Consider the following 24549-nt stretch of genomic DNA (forward strand, 5'->3'; position numbering starts at 1 on the left):
AATACATGCGTATTTGCGTTGTCGTCGCGCGCGAAACGGATAGGCTTTCCGAAGGCGTATATAATATCATTATATCGACGTGCGCTTCAACAATACGCGAGGGCGGGGGCGTTGTATTCGCGAGTGAAAATATTTGTATACGGACGTGATATTTCATCGAGACGAGTGTGCTCCGGCCCAGCGCTTCTCTCGTTTACACGGAAAATATAGCTATATTATGCTCGTCGGCAAAACGAAACGAGGCGTATTATTATTGTACCGTTTATTATAATATATTATATAATATTATATTGTATCGTATTATATCGCGAGTTCTATACGATTTTTTTCGATTGTCGTTATATTATTTCGACGCTGCGTGTGCATACAGTGCATAATAATAATAATAATAATAATAATAATAATAATAATATTATGTTGCTGCTGAAAGGGGAAATCGTAAATCATACGATACGCGTATGTATCGGTACAGTTTTCGGTGATCGTTTCTCAGCGGTTCTCCGAAACGATGATATAGCTCTCTCAACGTATCGGAGAAGGACGAAACGAATATCGAAACGATTGCAGCACGGTGCAGACTCGTCAACGTAACAAATATAATATTTCTGTAACGTGACGCCAGTGGTCATCATAAAATATAATACGGGGGGTTAAACATCTCCCCCCAAGCCTTCAATCATGTGGTTGTCGTTTGAAATTTTGCCGCGCGATCCGAATAGTGGTAGTCAATCGGAATATAGGTACAGGGTTTTTAAAAATGATTCATCCGATTTCCAATGCTTTGTAATATCAAATATTTGTAGGTACAGTTTTTAAGTTAAGAGTTTAATAATATGATATAATTAAATAAAAGAATAACGTTTCAAATGTATTTAATGGCACCTATAATTAATGTTCTATTTGGCTACCCTTGCAGGTTACACGAATAACTCAAATTCGTTCCGTTGTAATTGACTTTGCTGATATTTTGGCTCATCTGTAGTTGATAATAAAAGTTTTACATACCCTATATACAATATCTTTGACATGTCCCCAAAAAGAAGTAGTCACACGACGTAAAATCATGTAACCTAGGAAGCCAGGTGCGCAAAGTATCAGATTATTCATTTTGAATAATCCTGTATAATATTTTTTGTCGCGCCTAGGTACACCGAAAGTTTGGTTTTCGATAGCGGTTGAAGCGTTGGGAAGCGTCCTTTTTCCGTCCTGCGGGCGGTAAAGTGGGAACCCCTAATAGTGCCGGTCGGTAAAGTGCAGGAAATCCCAACAGTGTCGGGCGGTAAAATGGAAATCCCCAAAAGTGCTGGGCGCACGTGTCACGCGCGTATCGCCTGCACAACCAGATACTGAAATCTATACCACGATCCTTACAAAACATACTCTTTTGGTTACGTCTTATATTCATATTATAACCTCCGTGCGTGACGCTTACCTTTGCCGTGATCGATGAATGCAGAGGTGTGACAAAAAATAGTATGTGTGGCCCGTGCCGCACACGTCGCCCGCGACTGAAATGGCTCAGTTCCCGCTCTTGCCACACAATATACTATTACATAATAATATTTTGTATTTTATATATATATATAGAGAGAGAGTTGTTGCAAATTATTATCACAGACAGCAAGTAGTTTTCGGTCAGGTATGAACAATTGGTATAAATATGGAATAATGGGTCCGATTAATCGTTGTCACATTGTCGCCGAAAAATAATTGATATTGGTCCGGACGTAGCGGCTTTTTAGCGTGGGGCCTCCGTCCACAAAATGTCGGCACGCGGCAAAACGTGTTCAGACGATGTGGCATTTGTTTTTCGATTAAAATGTTTTTAAAAAATAATTTAAATGTATAAAAATAAGTACTGTGCCGTTCCGTGCAAAGCCTTGCATAGAAGCACATAGACGTATAGCTGAGCGGCTTTCCTTTGATGAAGACCGCCTACTAGGTCGATAGGAAATTTTTATACAAAGCCACAGAAAACGAATTTGTGACGTCGCACTCACAAAAGCTGCTCTGTCTGGACGCACCAACAATAATCGACACACAAAGTGAATATATTTTTCCTTTTTTCTAGGCAAATGTATGCGCGCATTTACCTCAAAAATTTCAAGTGCCAAGCACCTGACTTCCAACTGCTTAACTCACAAAGAACCAATGTCAAAGTTTTCGTTTATAGTAATGTGTGTGCATTTTATAACTTATAGAATAGAAACGTATTATAACCAAAGCTTGCAAAAGTTATAATAACGTTATGGTTATAACGTTATATTTGACAAAAAAAAAATGATTGAAATTTGTAAACGTTATCATAACGAAAAGCGATAATCAAAAATAATTAAATACCGCAAAACAAAACATAACGATTAGCAAAATATATTATATATCATTAAACAAAACATAACTCAAAACCTAATTAATTATAGAATATCATTAAACGAGAAATAACGTAAAATGTAATTTATAGAATAATATCATTGAACGTAAAATAACGCGAAACTAAATATTTTTAAATCTATTTATTTAAAAGGTCTATATTGGTTTCGTAGAAACATTTATGTCAACAATCCAAGAATTGATTATATTATATTCTGTATCCGGGCCATTACCTACCCGAATTAGTTATTATTTTTAAATTTAATAGGTATTAACACTATTTTAAATAACGATAAACGCAAAAGTTGAATAATGTTTTAATTTAAAATAACGATAAACGCAAAACTTGGATAACGTTTTACTTCTAAATAACGATAAACGCAGAAATTGTGTAACGTTATAATTGTAAATAACATAAAACGGATTTTTTTTTTTTTCAAATGCAAGCCCTGATTATATCTTTTATAGATATAATAATAATCGTATGGACATAATATAGTACTCATGAAATTAATATTTAGAGTATTATAATTTATAGTGTATTACACTTTATACTTCATTGTAATTATAGGTAAATACTTAAAAGATACAACTATAATCTATAATAGTATATAATTTATTTTAAATGTAATTCAACTTTTATCGACTGAGGATATTGTTTCATATATGCCAAATAGTATACTATCAAATCATATATTTTCTTTATATTATATATATAACTATTACCCATGGAAATTCAATACGACAGCGTATTCTCATCTATTTGTCTGCGATTTTATACACTGATACTGTATATTAGGTATATGGTGATTAGAGAAAGCAAATGAAACACTATATCATAATATATTTCTAGCTGGTGCCTATTATATGAATTTTCATTGTCACTTGCCTCGGCAGATAGACTTCTACATTTTTTTAGTGAAAGTTATTACTTACCACATAGCAGCCCCACCGCCCCGGTAATAAGTAATAAGTAATAACTATAAAATAAAAAACGTAAAACTTTTATACTTTTAACATAATATGCATAAAAAATATTACATACCTGCGAGGATGTGGTTTTTTACAGCTGGCTGAGTGATAATTACTTTCAATTCTCGAGGTATGCAGAAAAACTGCAGTCTGCAGCGTAGGTAGGTACTATATATGGGTAAGTACTAACGACAATAATCTTAAATTTTTAATATTTTTTTTTACTATCAAGTACGTTAAGGATGGATTTATTCTTGCAGCAATGGTGTTTTGATATATTTTAACGAGTGACGATGATTTATGAGTTGTGAAAAACGGTGAGACATAGTAAGTGTCTATTATTTATTGAACGAATTCGTCTGTGTGAATTACGTCATCAGCAGAATTTAATGATATACTTACGTACATTTGCGTTTATATACTAGTTAAAACCTTTACTGTCAAACCTATAATATTATAAAATTGTAGTGTGCAAGATTCTTTTTTTCTATCATCAATACCTATATAGTTGAATTTGTTTCCATTTTTTATTCTCTTTTTATAGATTTACTCATTTAATATATTATCTACTTCAATAAGTTCCTTTATTATTTTTTATTTTTTTTTTTGTCAATAAAATATTTATTGTTATTATTGAATCATAACTATACATATTACAGTTATCCTAATGAAAATGCAAATTATAAATCAATGGCATTATAGTGCATTACCGTGATTACATTTTTTTATTCCCATTTTATTTTAATATTATAATTATTATTTATACTGAAATCTATACCACGGTCCTTACAAAACATAAACTTTTGGTTATATCTTATATTTTAGCAAATTTTGTAACGGTAAACGACCGAAACGTTTGATAACAGAGGAATTCAGACGCCATGCCCCAGCGTTTTGTCTGTTCAGTTCCAATAACCAATACCTACCTTGGTATAGTAATATCGTCGGCGGCCCGTGTTGCACACGTCGCCTGGTACTGAAATAGCTCACTTCCCACTTTTGCCACATAATATATATACTGTAATACTCTGCTTCACGCTTAAAAAATTTAGTAGGACTCTAAACGTATGTACCTTTTTCAATAATATTGATCATCAGTGTTATCGAAGTAGGTTTAAGTAATGTATTCCGATTATAAGTAAAACCGTATTTCGTAAATGGATAATTTTATTGCATAATATATTATATTACAAACAAACAAACAAAAATAAAATCGCAAAATCGTTAATTATAATGACGGTAGAAATGCTAAGTAATGTAACCCACAAAAACGAAATTTGACAGATGTGACTAAAGTGTTAATAGTTTTGTTAAAAATAATTTCAAAAATAATAAATTTTTCTGCTCGAATTTTCAACAAAAAATCATTTGAGAGTAGGATACATGGGAAAAAATATGTACTGTGAAACTTCCATACAACGAAATTTCATTTAACAAAATGTTCTGTTTAAAGAAATATTGTTAAGAAACCAAACCAAATTAGAACCAAATTTATTTAATTCTATTTAACAAAAACTCTATAACACGAATTGTTTTTGGTCCCCATGAAATTTCGTAATGTAGAAGTTTCGCTGTATTTATTAATATGTCTGTATCATTATTTCTACTTAGTTGGTATGGGTTACATAATTTGGCATTTCCACTATCAATAATATATAGGAGGTTCACAACTCTCTTGAATAATAATATTAATAATAATAGGTAAATTAGTTTATCTAATGCCAACGAGATTACATAACAAAGAAGAAATAAAAACAAAAATGAATAAATGGATTAAAAATTATTAAATCTCTTGTTGACGTCCATTTCGGGTACGTTAACGCGTTCTTGGTGTCTGTACACCCTTGATTTGTCCTGGTGATCTTTTATACGGTTGTTGTACCTTTCTATCTGTTCTTGCAATATTTGGTGTTCGATCTGTAAAGAACAAAACAATATAGTTATGTCGAGTGACTGTTTTTTTCAAACATGTATATTATGTTTTTATTCAATTAAGGTAGGTGAATGTACAGATACCGAATTTTGCGTGAAAAATAACGATAGTGCAATATATTATATAATATTATCATAGACACAAATAATGTTTGAGATTTAGGGGGGGGGGGGGGGCTGAAGATTTTGATGAAGAGATGAAAATTTTTTATGTATTCTATGTGGTGTAAAATCCTCAGGTTTGTGTGGGGACTTCCCTCGCTATTTATGCCTACTATATAACTATATAAGGCACCTATATATTATAGTTTTCGGTAAATTCCATAGCGATTAATAATAATATAATATAGAAACCTTACCATTGCTCGTTCTTCGTCGAATTCCAAACATCCAATGCCGTCTAACTTTTCTAAATTGATCCGACCCTTCCACTGCACGCAAACGCCGTTCATTATAAACGGCGATAGGATGTGGACCTGCAAAAAGATATACGATTATAAGTTATTGGTTTTTGATTCCCCTGGAAAAACGCTGTCAAAACTGCCTAATTTATATCATAATAATAGATAAACGCGAAACGGGTGTCTATCATCTAAGTGCACTGATGAATTGGTAATATTTTACAAATTTTTACCATGCACGCCCTCGTTAAGCGTCTACAGGCTGAAGGTCAGTGAACTGCCTTTTTCTTGGTTTGTTAGCCCTTTCAGCTAAAATTTGTACACATATACATATTCCTACCTATCAAATACCCTACGATTAGATTTTTTGTCAAATAAACTTTTTACCAAACTATTAGACCAAAAATTGTATAGGTATGCAATATAGGTACATTACCATCAACATTTTCAGAAACAATTTTAATATTACTGTTTTAAAAATCAACAAGATACGGTGGGTTTGCTATACGATAAACAAGTGTAGACTAAAAACGTTCTAGAACGAAATAAAATATAAAATGTACCTTAAATTATTGTCTCGGTACATTTCGAAATAACGAACACTCGTTATTATAATATAATAATAACACAGTATTAAATAAAAAAAACATTTTACATTGTGTAAATATTTGTCGTCGTCGCAGACGCAATAAAACTCAAAAAATTCGAATTACCCGAGACAATGGCGGAGTTATGCGCTCGAATACAGAACTCTGGGTGCCATAAGTACCCTCGCAGGCACCCCCGCGATTTGCCCCTACGAACTTAATATTTATTTAGAATAATATAACATTGTATTGCATTGTTATTACATTGCGTAACAGTCTCGACCTAACACCACACGCGGCACTGTCGCGCGGAATTCACCTTACGCTGCGTGGTGTCTCGCGCACATGCCCCCACGATGAGCGTATAATAATGATAATAATACTATAATAATGATAATGATAATGCACATCGTGTATACACCGCGTCGGCGATAAAGACGACGACGACGACGCCCTGCAAGTCGCACAATATAATAATATAATAATATAATGAATTGTGAGGCTGCCGGCGTGAAAAAAAAATATATAAATAGCCGGGGCCGTGACATTTTATTCCCGTCACACTCGGGAAATTGCATCCCTCGGATGCCGGTAGATGTTATAATAATAATATTATATATATTTTATAATATCATATCGCTCGGGATGGTAATAACGATTACATACGATACAATGCGCATCGCACGCTGCGTCCGTACTATACATAATAATAATATTATTGTTATGTATATATTATATACATACACACGGCAGCAGAATCACGCAATGCGTATTGTCCGGTTTCCTTATACATACTTAATGTATATAATATACGATATAATCGATTATCGTCCGTTCTATTATAATAATAAGGGTATAGGCCACATCATCATTGTCACACATAATATACGCATTATTGTCCGGCGCGTTTCCTGTCGTGATTTCGACCGTTTTTACGTTAGTTTGTCCGTCGTGTTCGTAAACTAAATCTATTATATCGGCGGCAATATAATAATATATTACGTGCAGTGCGCATTGTATTATAGTCAAGACGTTTTTGTGTCGTGTGTGTGTGTGTGTGTGACGCTGAGAAGAACGCAACCCTTTCGTATCCGTTCGACAGAAAATCGCTTAACGGCCACAGTGTTTCGTGTGGACTTTGGATATCTTTTATTGTGTAATCCTCCTCCTTTTTTTTTTTTTTTTTAGACGACTATAATATTTACGACCTCGAACGACCCGAGACGTCGCCGCCCACCGCGGTGCAGGATAACTACCCTCCTGCAGTTCGTCCTGCAGCGACAATAACTTTTTCTCGACATTTTTTTGTGACTTTATGTGTAATTTTAGAATAATATAACACTATCACTCCTTACAAGAGATATTACGTAAAGGAACAAAATATGGTCACGCAGCCGTCTGCAGGACGTGACCGTTTGGACGCCAAAAACTATAGCCTAAAAATATTAAAACAACTTAAGCTATATATAAAATTGAAAAATTATAGTTTTAGATTCAAGTGCAGCTCGTCATTCCAATCGATTTAATGCAAATTTTGTCTCAACAATTGAAGATTTTGAATCGTGAGTAGGTGTATTTGCTTATCGTTTATGAGTTTTAAAGCTGCTAAGTTGTGAATTTCTATATGAACCCTACATATTTACATTCAATTTTATATTCACACCTCTAGACAACGAAAACCTTACGAAAAATCGACAAAAACAAAAAACGTATATCAATCATACGATTGCATTTATGTGTTGTTATCCGCTATCTCGTTTTCAACTAACGTTTTTATTTTAAGATAGCAAGCAAACATAATATTACTTATGATTGTCATATTTCACAGCTGATTGTTAGAACATACAAGTATGAAACAATCAATAAAATTATAATACTTATTTGCTGGTAGGTAGAAACTGTACAATATTTATGAAATACAAATTTTATATTTTACACCTATTTAGCTTCACGTTCAAGTACCCTAAACCGGAGATATTAGTAGTTGGTAGACATTTCTGAGTATTTTTAGGTACATGTATAAATGTATGAACTTTACTAATGTTTATAAATATATTTAAATATATTCATAATATATACAAGAGTAGTATACCTATACTTGTATATTCTGAGCACCTTTTTTACAGGGAGATTTCTTCAGTTTAAGGCGCCATTTCTACATTATCCACCGGTCACAATATTTTTTTGCAGAATTTGAATTTGTTTAACCATTTTATAATATGTAAGAAACTATATCAACACACGTTTTCAAAATTTACGAGGACAGACTCAGCGTGGACTGATATATATTATACAATATCGATACTATGTGCCGGATACGCATTTATTGACTTTTTCTGTACCTAATTTTCATCGCCATTCCGTATAATAGTCCTATACTGCTATGATTCAGGGACGATCGTCAGTCCCGAATAATTTTGGTCACGATCGACCGACGTACAATGGCTCGTAAAATGTATATTACACGCGATATATAATATACAAATACCAATCGGACGTATATGTAACGCCTTTAATATGTATAAAGTATATAAATTACCAGTACCAGTTCGTAATATATATATTATATACACACGCATTTTATATATGGCACTATAGGGACTACGACGACGTTATAAACATATAACAATATATATATACAATAAATAATAATGTTATACGCACAAAAAAGAAGCGTCGAACAATATTGTTGGGTATAAAAACAGGGTATAATATATATGGGTATAAAAAAAAAGGGTTTTTGGACACTGGGTGCGTATAATATAATAAAACCCTTTACGGTATATTATATAGGTACACATATTATAATAGTACACGTGTTGATTTGATACGCGTATAGTGTCTGCCACATGACTGGGTGCGCGACCCGATACACCGTATATCTATTATTATATATAGTGTTACATATATATAGTGCTATATACATATGACTATAATACACATCAATACATCATGTATATAATATTATATCGACCCGATGTCGAATGCGAGTAATCGGTAAAACTTTAACACTATGCGTATACAACAAACACGCTGGATATACGTGGCGGCTCGTATTCATCATAATATATTGTATACATTATGGTATTATATTGGTATTCACTATTCGTACATAGATAGATGTATATTTATACAGTGGAACTTGATTAACTCAAACTCTTTTAACCCGAAATCGTATAGATATACCTTGAACTATCTTCCGGTCCCCAAAAATTTCGGATTTCCTACCATTGTATACCTTTATATATTATATCCTCGAATAACTCGGACTTTTGGCCAATCACTTCAACTTTGTGTTACATAATATAAAGAATATTTATAATATGTATATAATATATTTATTTGCTGAACAACCACTGTTGGTGGTTTCATCTAGTTAGATTTAATTTTACACCATCCATAATATTATAGCAGGAGAACTCCGATGATGGTACAATATATGGTTTTTAATATGAATAGAGTTAATATTTTTTTTTTCAAAATCTGTTATTTTTATTTATTATTTTCAAATTATAATTATATATTCAAAAAGTGTTTACGTATTAGTGTAATTATCGAAATAACGATAACGCACAATCAAAGTTATCCTGTTCGGCGAAAACATATATTAGTATTATCATTCTTATAGTCTTATCTGTAAAACTGCAGAAGGTTATTTGGTTTTTTTCCCACGCATAAAATATTATGCCTATATATTATGTTTTCAATGTTTTTAAATTGCTAAAAAAATTTGATTAGGAACATTGTTGGATTTTAGAGCTATTTTATGGAAAAAAATCGCACATCTATATAGAAAGAAGACTAAAAAAAATTTTACTTAAAATGCTTATAATAAATATTCTAAATATTTTTAAAATGTTATTGTCTACATTTTATAGAAAATGATCATTTAAGGAATATCTAGAACAATTTTTCAAGCTGCTACGGTTAATATATTTTGAATTAAGGTACAATAGATATAAATATAATAGATCAACAAAAATCTTATAAGTAAAAATCATTATTATTAAAAAATTTTTCAAAAAATGCAATATTTATAAATAGCTCAAAAACAGCAAAAATGTATTTTTAAATATTATATATAATGTCTAGAAAATGAGAATATATAAATGTTTTGCAAAAATGCGTTATTCCTTTTTGAACTACAACAAAATAATAAAATCAATTTTGTCAAAAACTGGCGTTGCATAAAATATTCCTGTTCCCGGTTGTCGACTGTTTGACTTATAAAGATTTCTCGATTACTATGAAAAGTAAAGTGAATTCTGAACTTTGACGAAGTACCATAAATAAATATAGGATGATGTAGGTACACTATAAAAATCACTCTAAATGTTGAAGTTTGAAGTGTCTTAAAACCAATATATGTATACATTCGTTCTAAAATCATTGTTCCTATATACGGTCAGAATCTAAAATAAAAGTCTTCTTCTCCACACATATATTTTCTTCTCTCTACAGTCAAGTGGCTCAGACTCGGTGGCATACCAATATATTGTACAAGCGTATTATTATGCATACACAATATGCAACATCATAAGATACCTATATTACACAATGCAATAAATAACTAACAATGTCCGACGTTACGGAAGTAATATCATTATGTATACACGTACGCGTGCAAAGGTAGGACGGCATGTGTGTGTGTGTGTGTGTGTGTGTGTGTGTGTGTGTGTGTGTGTGTGTGCGTGCATATTGGTATATTGTGGTGTACACTGTACATATACCTCCGTCACGGGACCGGACCACCCAGTACACATATCGCCGCGGTCCGACTACGCGATAGGTACCCTCGGCGCGCGCGAGATAGTGATGGAAATCGTGTGTCGTGGTCGTGTATTATCGTCGTTATTACACGGCCCGCCGACACAGGTATCGTGTGTGTGTGTGTGTGTGTGTGTGTGTGTGTGTGTGTGTGTGTGTGTGTGTGTGTGTGTGTGTATGTGTGTCTTTTATACCCGACGACCGACGTCGCATACAATATAATATTATATTGCAGTTTACACATAGATGGGTACCTGTGGCATGATCATATTATTCATGTTTTATACGCCGAGTGGAAGATACACGAAATCAGTAGCCGCGTCCGAAGACGTCCGGGAGCTAAGAGAATCTGATGTACGAGTGCCTAAATATATAAAGTATAATACAGTTTTTGCGCCGCAATAAAATACACCAGAGTGAGCAAGGAAGTGTGTTTTTTTCTCTCTATATTTATGTATAAATATACTATAGTGGTCATTTTGTTTATTATTGTTATAATTTGTTATGTTTAGTATACGCGCAGGCCCTTTCTGGGTTTCTGCCGGTGAATTCCATCTTTTTAATGACATAATCCAACACATAGGTAGTATACTAGTATATAATGTTTATCAAGACACTTTTTATTCCAACTTTTGAACTTTTGAGCTGATAACGAATAAGAATATATAATCTTCATTTCACATCTAATTATCTAAAAATCTTAGGGCCTGCCTTTTTTAACGTAAGTCACTCATTATTTAAAAAATTACTAAACATTTATAAAAATATTTATTTAACATAATTTGAAGCCGTTAAAAAATAAAAATTTTCAACGTTTGGACGTCTGGAAGATAATCGAAATATAAATATTTCGCCAACGTTAATAGTTTTATTTTGATTATATAGGAAAATGTGTTTAATTTATGTTTTGTAAACTATATAGCGAAATATCGATTTCCTCAAAACCGCGTTTGGATCTACTATTCCTCATAGACCCTTGACGGTATAAGACACGCTAATCAAAAGGTCACAACTTTTCAACCGGATTATAGAATTTGAGTGTAAAAATAATAACTTCACACTCATGTAGTCAATAGATATATAATTATCGATATATTTATTTTTTCGGAAACAGACGAATAATAGCACTGAAGACGTGTGCCTACGGCTCAATTAAAACTCGCTCGAGCGGGTAGGTATATATTTTTTAGTACCTTATATTACCTATACAAGCTATATACCTACCACCTAGTTGTTATTCTATTATTACATTTTTTTTTTTATAGCTGATGCATTTTAGCTACTGTGGTCGTGGGTGATGAAATCCGAGCCGCCAACTCGATATGTATCATATTTTATTATTATTTTTATCGCGATATAGCCGTACATTATAATATTATACACTGCACTCATGTCACCGCCGTTGTCGGAGACCGGAGGAATGCGGTTTGACCATCAGCGTAACTTCACCACCGGGCAGGATCGTGTATCCGCGTGCGTAATATTATAATACATACGCCTTATTAATAGGTATGATTTTAGGGTCCCAAAGCCGTTGTCGTGAAAACACGCACCCAATATCATAGGTATTGAAATATGTAAGTATTATGAACTTTATTTATCGTTAATATTGGAAAAATAATTGGATTTGTATGAAATAAAAATGTTATAATTAATTTTTACGAAAATTATATAGTTGCATAAAAACGGATGAATAAAATATAACCATTATATGCGTGCGCAGACCTAAATTTTTGGGCGTGCCTACAATTATTTTTGTGCCTTCTCATCTTAACAAGGCATGTACATATTAATCAGTGGTAAGTATATAATATTACTAGTACCAATTTATATATTTCTTTGGATCTAATATCTCAGATAAATGCAATGTTTATTTATTATTTGTAATTTTGTAGTCAATAACATCTATAGCTGTTATAGTTATAATACTTTACTCCACGCAAATTTAAAATATTTTATGTTTTATTATTTTTTTATCACGAAACATGATTTAGTTTTTACCACGTATTTTGGAAAACATACATTTTATTCTAGTAACATCAGTTAAATGACGGCTCCTATATGCTCTGGACTTTATTTTAGGGCCCCAGTTACAAAACTTCGGGGGTGCCCAGGCACACCCAGTAGCCCACGTACGCACGCCAATGAAAAGGTATAATTTAATTTATACATTTGAATTTTCATCCTTAATGCAACAAGCTAAATTCGTTTGTCAGCGATTTATTTATACTGCTAGCTGCAGAGAAGATAATAACAGAAGTACAGAACAGAACCGCGTGATCAAAAAATTAAGTAGAAAATATGTATAATTTTGGTTACTCTAGAGCTTTTTCTTTAAAAAAAAATGTAATACAAATCATAACGTAAAAGTTAATATAACCATACCATTATGTTTGTTCTTAAAAAAATTCTAAAAAAAACTCCAATTATATTATATATAGGTACCATACTTTCACCACCATGCGATTACTCATGATTCGAAAAGAAACCCATTTACGCAATACCGATTCGATGATTCTGTCTTAAATATTTACCTTAGGTAACCTACCAGTTACCTCAATTCATATTTTATGTATAATTTGTTTATTATTTTGGTATTATATTACATTTATACCTAACTCGCACAAAGTTCTAAGTAGTTTTGGGTTCTGGCGACGACTTTTGCAGACTGCAGTTGTATGTTATGCGTACCTAGTAAATAGTAATAGTATAAGAGTATATAATATATATATATATATATAGCTAAGTACTAAATCGATGTGTACTGTGAATAAATCCTAATCCGTGCGAGAATTTATATCGGTATGTATAATTATCTAAAGGCATGCCGTCGCGTTCGCTCATGTGATTCACGGAGAGTAGGAATTTGTATTTTTTATTCTCTGTTCGCACAAAGGGTCGTTAATTATTATTATCGGGCGGGCAGCGGGTGAACTATGTATGTGTAGTTATTGTGTGTTGTACGTGTGTATATGGCTGTGTACGCCTCTGACGGTGGGTGGCAAATTGAACGGCAGACAGATGTCTCTTAATAAACTTATCAACAAGGGTTCGGCAAAATACATAAATTGAAAAAAAAAAATCAGTAATTTTTGCAAGTGCATATAAAATAACATTGTACAAAGGTGTTGAAACGTGGTAAAAAGAGAAAAATAAATAATATAATTTTTTCGGCTTCAAGCTGTGACAGTCAAAGAGTTGCTAATGCGGTAACAAAACGCGCGTATATATGCGCACTGCAGCGATGTTTAAAGGGTAGTCCGAAAAGGTGTACACAGGCAGTTCTCAGTCGGGGTTGTGTAAATAAACGGGGTAAAAAAAAATATATATATTAATAATGTAATTTTGCGTTGTTTTTTTTTCTCTCGCTCTACCTCCAGCTGAGAAGTTCTTCGTCAGCGCCGCGAGTTTTAATCGAATTGTTACGCGTTTCTGATGGGCGTGTGACTTATATTATATAATGTTGTGCGCGGCTTTCGGAGGGAGAATTCGAATTTTTTTTCTACCTTCGTTCAATACATAGTTGTACGTTTTACCGGCATTTCGATTGTAAAACCATATAATCACAGTAATAATAACAGACGAAAGTCCGGCTACTTCCGACGGACACGACTAATAATCGCAAGTGACCACTGACCGAAAAGGCGTTCACGTGAACTAACTGCATAATAGGAACGATTGTAGGGGAGACGCTTTTTAATAAAACGCGTGTAGTATAGGTACCTAATACCTATACGGTTCAATAATATCGTTTAGGATACACTATTGTCGTAGCTCGTTTGTTAAAATATATAATAATGCCTTGTCGTTATTATAATGTATATTTTTATTAGCTTCTTATTATACGAATCGAGTCTAATGCAAGAGTAGCCGAGTAAGTAATATAAAAGTAATTATAGTTCGTCCAAAATATACGCATTATATTATATAAATATTACCTATGTATAATGCATTTAAGTAAATTTAATTTTCGTGAAGGTGTACTATCTGTCTGGTTTTAATTATGTGATGCGATAAATCTGTCGGGAGAAGACTGTCGTTTTTTCTTTCTATCTACCCTCTGTAGTCTGTAATGAAGTTTCACTTTAAAAAATGTATTTACTTAAATAATTGAACTTTAATTTTTAATATGCAATTTAAAAGTCTAATCATTAAAGTATAATTATAGAAAATATAATAGCAAGCGGAATTTTTTATAAAATATATTATGTTTTTACTAGGTAAGTACAAATACGATCTAAGGTCTTTTATTTTAAATACCAAGTGGCCTTCTTTATTAGAAGGTTGAAGATCACTGCTATATGGTATACTTCATACACGTGAATACGTGATGATTGCAAAGCTTCATTAAAATTGTCTTATTTGATGAATTTTCGGCTGGCATTAGCAAACGGATGCAAGTTATTATTCGTCCACATGGGCGTCATGTACCTATTGGTGCAGCCGTGCAGGTACTTAAAATTAAATCACAATAGCTTTATTTATTTAAGACATAAAATAATATAAATCTTAGTCAAAATATTTTATGCAACACACGTACCACCTTGGTACATAACCTGGTGCGGGGTTTAATCATTATTGGTTTTATTTGTCTTATGATAACCCCGATGTGTCGGTGAATAAAACTCTCCTGCATGGCCACCGCCTATAGGTACCAGCTATATATACACGACGGTGTACAAACACCCGTGCAACACAATTAAACACTTTTATCATAATTTTTAGTGTCAACGCGTTGGAATTACGCCACGCGCTGCCCGAGAGATGTATGTGACGTTTGTTTTAGTAATTATTTCACATGTCATTCGCGACCCTCCCGAAATTCCAACTGCAGAATAAAATAAAATATTATATAACATTATGTTTCCAATTGGGGTTCGTTGCCTGCAGGCAGTAATAATAACGACCTTTCTGTCGCACTGTATTTAACATAATATATACGCCGTTATACCGGAAACGGCGCTATTGTTACACACGGATATGTACGGCGCGGGAGATTGGCGGACGATCACTGTTCGGCGATATTTACTACAAAATAATAAACTTAATGTTATTGTAGTATACGACGCCTCGGATTGTAAGACCTTTGCCAAAATTAATTATCTTTAAACGTCTTTAAGGCCGAAGCGTCGTGCGTATAAAAGAACGGTGAAAATGAATCTCGGTTATAATAATATTGGCATATCTCACGTGTTAAATTATATAATATATTAAAATGGTATACGTCATACCGAATTTATCATCGTAATAAAACTTAAGATGATGCGCATCGCTTTTTCTCCAGCACTATACTCCCACACTGAAATTCATTGACTTATATAATTTTATTTTAAAAACAGCACCCAGACGATCTTCACCATCACAATTATTTTGTGCCAATTACTATGAAGTCCACTCGTCTTTTTGTTAGTCAACTTTACTATAATTTATAAATGTGTACCTATATAATTTACATTAAAATCGTCGAACTTAATATTATAATATATTATACATATTAATGGACATTACGACATATAATACTTAATCATTCTATCAAAAATATATTACCACATCTTATAATATATTAATATATACGTACATTATGATGGATAATCTAAAATTACAATTTGTTGAGCATATTAGAGTGTACTTACATAATATTATAATATATATTATTTGGACGGTCAAGTTTTACATACAAAATGTTTATATATTTTATGTTTTTTAAATTTTTATACAAGTGTATCTGTTTAGTCAATTTGAAAGTGTTTCAAAATGACGTTTTTTTTTTTTTTATATTACCATTGTTATTGTAACGAGGTACATAATACTTATTATTGATATTATCTATTTTTATGAGCTATCGAAAGACACGCACACCAATCCCAGCATCCACCCGTCTTTTCAGTATGCGCCGGTGTCCAGTAGACTAAAAAAAAAGTGATTTCACTCGTACATTAAAATATACTATATATTACCGTGTATATATACATATTATGCATGTATAGGTACAATACCTGGTCCACAACAATAGCGATATATACACATAAGCCGGAGTAAACACGAGGGTGAAAAAAAAAGAAAAGAAAAGATCGTATGCTCGCAAACATCTGAAATTGAAACCGGGCGTACTTGTACGATGATATTATTGTGTTGTCAGCTCTTCAGTAAATTTGTCAGGCCTGTCAAAATCGCGTATCGTAAAAGTAACATAATACCTATACGTAGGTATACGCCTTTTTCACGGGTAATTTTTCAATTATTACATAATATACTCAGGTACCTAAATATAGGTACTATTATATATATTATAAATTATAATAAATCGTATGGTTATTCCGTGCAGGAATACGTCGCGAGGGCATATATACGCGAAGAGTTTCGTTTTTCCCATTGCAATCGCATATTGTACCTATACTTATTTTACGTCTTCGACCGTCTATATTATAATAATTGGAGGACAATATTATACTGGCAGAAGTACAAGCCATGGCTTGTACGTCAAACTTAGACTGAATTTTTTTTTTTTTTAAACATCAAAAAATTAAACAACGTTTTTGGGCTCATAATATGTGCAGTTAAGACAAACCACAATGGTACGTTATATTATAATATTAGAGCATACCTATTATCGGTTTTACTTAGAAATTATGACTCTCGTCAGACTGTCCTAATCGCAATCAGCTGTAAACACACAATATTATTACACAAACGTATGCATTTCGGCTTTCCACTTTCAATCTTATCTTTATATGAACGCAGTAGGTGTATATAATACGATATAATATGTTTATACCTATATCCCATTTATCACACTTGAAAAACAACCCCAACTGCACCGGTCGCTGTAAATAATATTATTAACATTTGTTGTAAATATTATACGTAGGTACTGTAATACTGTCGTCAGTTTTTATAGCATTATAATATTATTATATTGTCGCGAGCATTCCCAAAACACGGGCCGAGTGTTGACAAGGGGAAAAACGCGCGGATCAATATACGCTTTCAAAAAAGAGGGTTGCGTGGATGAGGGGAGGGATTATAATTGACGCCATTTTGTTTTCAGAGTTCCAATGGCACTATTGTTGTTATAACGAATAGAATTTCAAAGAAAAGAGGAAGTATTTTCATTGTGTCATGTCATTATTCTAAATCATTATAATATATATTTAAGTTCTTGTGTGTGTGGGGGGGGAGGGGGGGACTACTGTTCACCTATATAAAAGGCAAAAGCAGATATTTTTGAAAACTATTCAATGTTCACGTAAACTTTAAACACATATATAAAGGCATATTGCAAATACTGCAGTGTTTGTAATTTATTATATTATTACTGGTATTAGTATATTTATCTACCTAATAAACAGGCATATATTTTCTGATGTATACAGGTTAAGGTTGACTTATTATTGAAGAAACTATGTATCGATAATTTCATAATGTTTAATATATATTTGTCCTCGACATGTTTTGGACATTATAATATAGGTAGGAATTGTAATATTCGAAATACATTCGGCAACTGTGAGTTTTCAGCCAATATTAGCAACTCAATATTATTCTTACCCAACTGCCAATGTAATAGTGAAATATACTGATATTATGTACTTCAAAAATATATTAATATTAGACGTATTTATACCAACGTTTTAACTTAAACGTTTTTATTTTAACTGTACCGTAATGGGCTTAATGGTTTTACAATCATATTGGTCAGCAAACGAAATCAAACTATCTATTAAAAAATATGTATGCCTACTTAGATATTATAAATAACAAACTTATTTGTCTATAAACTTCTAATTTCTACTTATTATCTTAGATTTGATTCTTAAAAAATAAATTATGTCAATATATTAAATGTATTTCCTTACCATTCCTTGTTCTTTTTCAAAATCGCAATAGCCAATAGTGGGTTGGTGGTAAGATGTCATCGACGGCATATTCGGAGTAAACATGAGTTGCAGATTTGTCCCCGTTGTGGCAAAAGCCTATATGATAGCATAACGAGAATGAAAAATGTATAAACAACAAACGGGAAAAAATGGGTAGGTACTCGGCAGTGATCCGAATCGTTATTATTGATTTAATACGTACAATGTCCACGTGTCCTTCGCGACAACCCATTTGAAAACGGTTTTGTCGTTCTTCGTGAGGCCTGTCTCTGTAGCTTGTATACCTCACCTGTAAAAAAAATTCAAATTATAACTACTATTCATTTCGTTGGCATTTAATATATTTTTTGGATGGTTAGGACATTTATATAATATTATGTTACGTTTTTACGCCTCAAATGCATTAAGTGAAATAATGATAGCCCAAGCAGCACTAACTTTTAGCCCAACCGACGAAACGGGTGCACAGAGTATAGACTACAATTTGCATAATTCATATATATAGAGCAAACAATTATTTTCATATTTTATGATGTGGATAAAAATAAAAGTTACTTGATTCACGAACTATACCTATATTTTGAATTATTTTGTAAGGATTATTATAAGAAGATGTAATTATAATTTAAAATGTATCATACTTTATATTTAAATACAGTGTCTTAAATTGGTAAGACATCTAACCGTATATGTATAGTCAAATCAAGGATTCAAAAGATACTAGTGTTCAAAAGGTATGAATTATATTTAATTAACCAGAATAAATAGTAATCGATATTATATAGGCATTTATGTCTTGTTTTATATTTTCATGGTGTAAAAGTAGGTAATAGATGCTAATGTACAAAAAATATATTCAAAATTCAAATGCATATGTAAATGTAAATGCAAACTGCAGTCTTGTCTGCAGCTTGTCACTCTAGTGATAGCCCCCATAGGTACGTCGATCATGTGATAATCAAGATAAAAACTATTTATCCATATAGTTTATACTATAATATGTTTGTATCAAAAAGAATATTATCATATGTATGACTGTATATTTATGAAACATTTTTATTTCAATTTAACTGTTTTAAATTGACTACCAAAAACTTTAAATGCATAATATACTAAATTACGTAGTTCTTTATCTTTATTCTTTGTCAACTAAAAAATATTATAATATAATATGCCATAAGTGATTTATAGCTTATACACATACCTATATAGGCTATAACATAATCATAACCAAAATAATATCCATGTATTCCTATGGGGCAACTCAAAAAATAATACTAAAATGTGGATAAATGTAGTGCGGATGGTGTATACAGTTGAGTGTAATGTTAGGTGTTAGCCACATAATATGGTTTCGATTCTATTCAGCTGCACATGTGAATCATTTAAAAACTGACCATTAAGATTTTAGACACACGTGGCGGTCAGTGTGGCAATACAAAATATCAAGTACAGCGTCCATATAGTGGCGGCAAAGTATCACAGCCCACAGGACCTGGTCACTGGAGAGGCCACATGGTCTCCGATAACTGTCTTATATCACGATTAATGACTTATTTCGGTCAATATTTCTTTTGTGAGTAAAAACCGTCGTAATGATCAACCAGCTAATGGAAATTTAGAAACATGACTTGTACGTATAAATGCACCAACATAATAATATATATATTATACAACTTATACTTAAAGTATAATATATATACTTTTAAATTCAATGTAATATGGATAGTATATTTTTAAACATACAATTGTACTGATATAATATACTTATAATATATAAAATATTTTTTTTAGAATTCTAAACTCTGGTTTAATACATTGTGCTGTATAATGTGTTATTATTGGATTGTTTCAACGACCAAAAATCGTTTTTTAAGGTGGTCAGCGGTTTAATGTAGTCCAATTTTCGATCTAATTTCGTATTACCTGTATTGAGTTTTGTATTATACCTAATATTTGCTTCATATTTATTAAGATTCTTAGCGATACAATACGAATGGATTGGTTTCACGATATGGTGAGTGATTCATTTTTATTTTTTTTTATTTTTTTGGGGGGTGATGGGGGGTAACTGATGACGTATTTCAGAACGTTTGGAAAATAGCAATTCAATCTTCAACGTTGAGAATGATTTCTGGTAGCAAATTTGGTGGAAAAAAAATAGTCTTTTACTTTTTCTTATAAATTAGAAAAATAGCATATGATACACCTGCAGTTGTCGACAAAATCTGGAATTCAGAAAAAAAATATAGGCTGAGTGGGAGGGTATTCTCCTCCAGTTAAGTACCACTGTTGTAAATAATATTTTGTATTTAGCTGCGCCGAGTATAGTACACGTTTGTTTTCTATAATAGTGTATTAGTAAGTGTCGTATTATTATGAACGCGTTTATATTATGGGTACGAATTTAGATTAAAAAGAAAATGTAAAAACTATTGGTATTCGGAATAACTGTAAATTCCAGAAAATCGATGTCCCGTAGAGCGAGTACAGAGGCATTTGAAAGGAAAAAACCACCGCAATGGGCGTTAAATAATGTTCTACGAATCGGTCACGCTACTGTGCGGGTTCAGTTTTATAAATGTTATACATTATACCACATTATATTGCAAAATAAAATATAGTAGCTATACTATATTATTTAGGTTATATATGCACGTGTGAGTATATTTTCGACTACGCGTAAATGAGTAACATATTTTGCGTCCATATTTTTACAATAACACGTCATACATTATACATTTCACTATCATACAGTCGAGTATAGGCTGATATAGAGAATAACATACATAATACTGACAAGAATATGAAGCGCCATGTTCAAATTAGAAAAAAAATTATATTAAAATTATAATTATTAATATATTGAATATATTTATAACAATACTATGGTTACCCTTGCCTACACTCATAAATAAATAATTAAAGTCACAGAACCAACAAATTATATTTGACGTAGGAACTTTATTAAAAGACTTTATAATATTATATAAGCATTATAAATAATATGCTTTTATATTATATGTATATGCGTTTGAGCTTAGATTTCTAGAAATTATAATTATAGAATGCTTTTACAATTTATTATATTATACTATTATAGATTATATGAATTATAGGTTTAGTTTTCAGGCAGTATCCGTGACCCGTGTATATAATATATGGTGGCAATTCGTTTCAGATTTTCCAAGACGTTATCTACAGTTTGGGAACTCATATCCCAGTGTCCAGAAAAACTTCTTCGGAACTTGTTGTGTTGTCACTGGGTTTCACCAACTCCCGCATTACGATAATAATTTAACTTTATACAATTATACATGAGTAAGATGGATTTAATTTTAATTTTTTATCAGTCAATAGCAAAGTAAATTAGTTCCACGAATATCTACGCATTACGATTACACGACAGCCCACGATGTTATAATCTTCTTTCTACCTATTTATAAATATTCTTTAAAATAAATTCGAGGGCAAAATATTCTAATTACTTCATTGGAACAAAATTTGATCAAAATATTTAAAATATTCAAAGAAAAATACGTGGGTGGTTGTTAAATTTATATTTTTTTACCAGAATCAAATGCATCTATATAGAACGAGTGTTTCGTTGATACCTAACTACCACTTGGACCGACGTCTGTAATTAAATGGATACGTAAACTGTATAGAAAGTCTGATAACTAAAACGTATGGCTTAAATTACATGGATTTTCATTATGAAATATTAAGAAACAATTCATTCCTGAACACAGTTACAACAAAATAATATAAGGTGACGAGGACTGCGAAGAACATTTAAAAAAAAAAATATTTATGTTATAATGAGCTTGTATTACTATAATATATCAATGAACTTATTCGATAATTAATAGATAATATTTTGTGATTAAAACTAGTTTTTGTTGAAAATAAAAGTATGCTATCTCATTTAATAATTTAGAATAAAATTGATGGCTTTTCACAGCCCGAGTGCGTCCGTGGTGCACAAGTCACTGCAGCAGCTGTTGATAGGTATACACTAATATCACGTAAAAGTTTTAAGAGACAGAACCCACGATTTACTATGGTTGTACCTATAGTTAATATTTGTTATATTTTACGTATACCTAATTATTTCAACAATGACCGAGACAACTGTGGAAAATCGCTTTTTATTTTAAGATTCGATACAGAAGTAATGCGTGAGATATAGTGTGACATATTATATAATAATTATAATATAGATGCCTAAACTTTATGTGTAATAAAGAACTGTAATAACAATGGCATTTAAACAATAATTATTATTATCATTGTTTATGAATTCTATAGTATTTATAATCAATGTTATTATATACTTATTCAAATATGGAAAAGAAATCTCATTTGTCCAGTTGACAATTTTTTTTTTTTCAGAAGTTTTATTTTATTTTAAATAAGTATAAAATAGTTCATAAAATTCAAGTGTACACTAAGTTCTTTGAAATTGATGAAACATTTTTTTAATCCATTTCGATTTAATTACTAGTGAGAGTTTAAGTTACTTGTGTACTATATAATATGTTACTAATCATTTTAATGCAAACATCATATTTTTTTCGTCGTAGATAGTTGTATATGCACGGTGTCTCATACTCGCATACCGATGTGTATGTATAATTAATAAGTCATAATGTTGGTTCATGATTTCTATTTAGGTAAACTGATTTAATTCAAATAGGTTATAATAGTGATAAAAGGAACCTATTTGTATTACCTATGGTGTATTGATAATAGGCACCTATTTAAATTAAATCAGTTTAATAAGAATCATGAACCGACATCATGTCTAATCAAGCTATATCTATTATAGTGGAGTATCTGTTCAATATAAACTACTTTCTACTCAAGTGCACTGCAGTATACAGCGTTGTACTTACGTCACTCTCGCGACTGAGTCGTTTGAACAGATCGTCCGTCTGGAACTTGTTCTTCTGGTCGGGCACCACTCGGGGCATCTTGAACGCCAGCCTGGGCTTGGGCATTTGGTGCTCGAACAGCCCCTGACACATGGGATTGAACGACGGCGGCATCATGTTGCCCGGGCCCATCGACCCGAAATCGTTCATCATGAGCATTGGACGTTTTTCGTGCGACTGAAGCTATTGCAAGTATATACTACTTTAGGTAACCGTAATACCTAAGTGTTGGTTTTTTCCCGGACAGTTATCGACTGCTGCTGCAATACCGCCGTCGATAATGGTTATTATTTTGTACACGAGTGGATGTTGTTATCAATAATTTCGTTAAACATACATATATAATATTATATATATATTTAAATAGTATTATAATAAATCGAGTGCGGGCGATATTACGATTTTACGGACGACTGTGGTGGGCACTGTTGAAACACTACACGTGTAGTAGTAATGGTTGTGCTAGCACCGTCGGCACCGAACATACAATGACGTCGCGATGACGATGACTACGATGACGACGACGACGACGATGACTACGATGTCGACGACGACGGCGACGACGATAATAATGTAATACGACGACGGCAGTTTAATATCGAATTGTGGAACTCACGCGCCGCCGCGATAGGGCCTGGTGAGCGGCGCGGTGGGGCACTAACTTTTTGTACCACCAGCGGGGGTTAGGCCGACCAATCGGATGCCG

The 24549-nt window shown here is 32.3% G+C and overlaps 1 protein-coding gene across 1 annotated transcript; it reads right to left on the bottom strand.

The window, feature by feature from the left end:
* Window positions 1-4491: 4491 nt before the first annotated feature.
* LOC132934868 (core-binding factor subunit beta-like) lies at window positions 4492-24441 on the bottom strand. Its single transcript, XM_061001257.1, has 5 exons — window positions 23805-24441; window positions 19109-19195; window positions 18886-19002; window positions 5634-5750; window positions 4492-5259 (listed from the first exon to the last, which is right to left on the bottom strand). The coding sequence occupies exons 1-5, from the start codon at window positions 24000-24002 to the stop codon at window positions 5116-5118; spliced, it is 663 nt and encodes a 220-aa protein (XP_060857240.1). The 5' UTR covers window positions 24003-24441; the 3' UTR covers window positions 4492-5115.
* Between the last annotated feature and the right edge of the window lie 108 nt (window positions 24442-24549).

Source organism: Metopolophium dirhodum, chromosome 1 (assembly GCF_019925205.1).
Source record: "Metopolophium dirhodum isolate CAU chromosome 1, ASM1992520v1, whole genome shotgun sequence".
NCBI lineage: Eukaryota > Metazoa > Arthropoda > Insecta > Hemiptera > Aphididae > Metopolophium > Metopolophium dirhodum.

What these genes read in the sequence shown, in the direction of transcription:
- LOC132934868 (XM_061001257.1), bottom strand. Translation starts at nt 24,002, where the DNA reads ATGCTCATGATGAACGATTTCGGGTCGATGGGCCCGGGCAACATGATG. An exon ending in GACTCAGTCGCGAGAGTGAC is followed by an intron (nt 19,196 to 23,804) that starts GTAAGTACAACG and finishes TTTTTTTTACAG; the next exon opens with GTGAGGTATACAAGCTACAG. An exon ending in TCGACGAAGAACGAGCAATG is followed by an intron (nt 5,260 to 5,633) that starts GTAAGGTTTCTA and finishes TGTTCTTTACAG; the next exon opens with ATCGAACACCAAATATTGCA.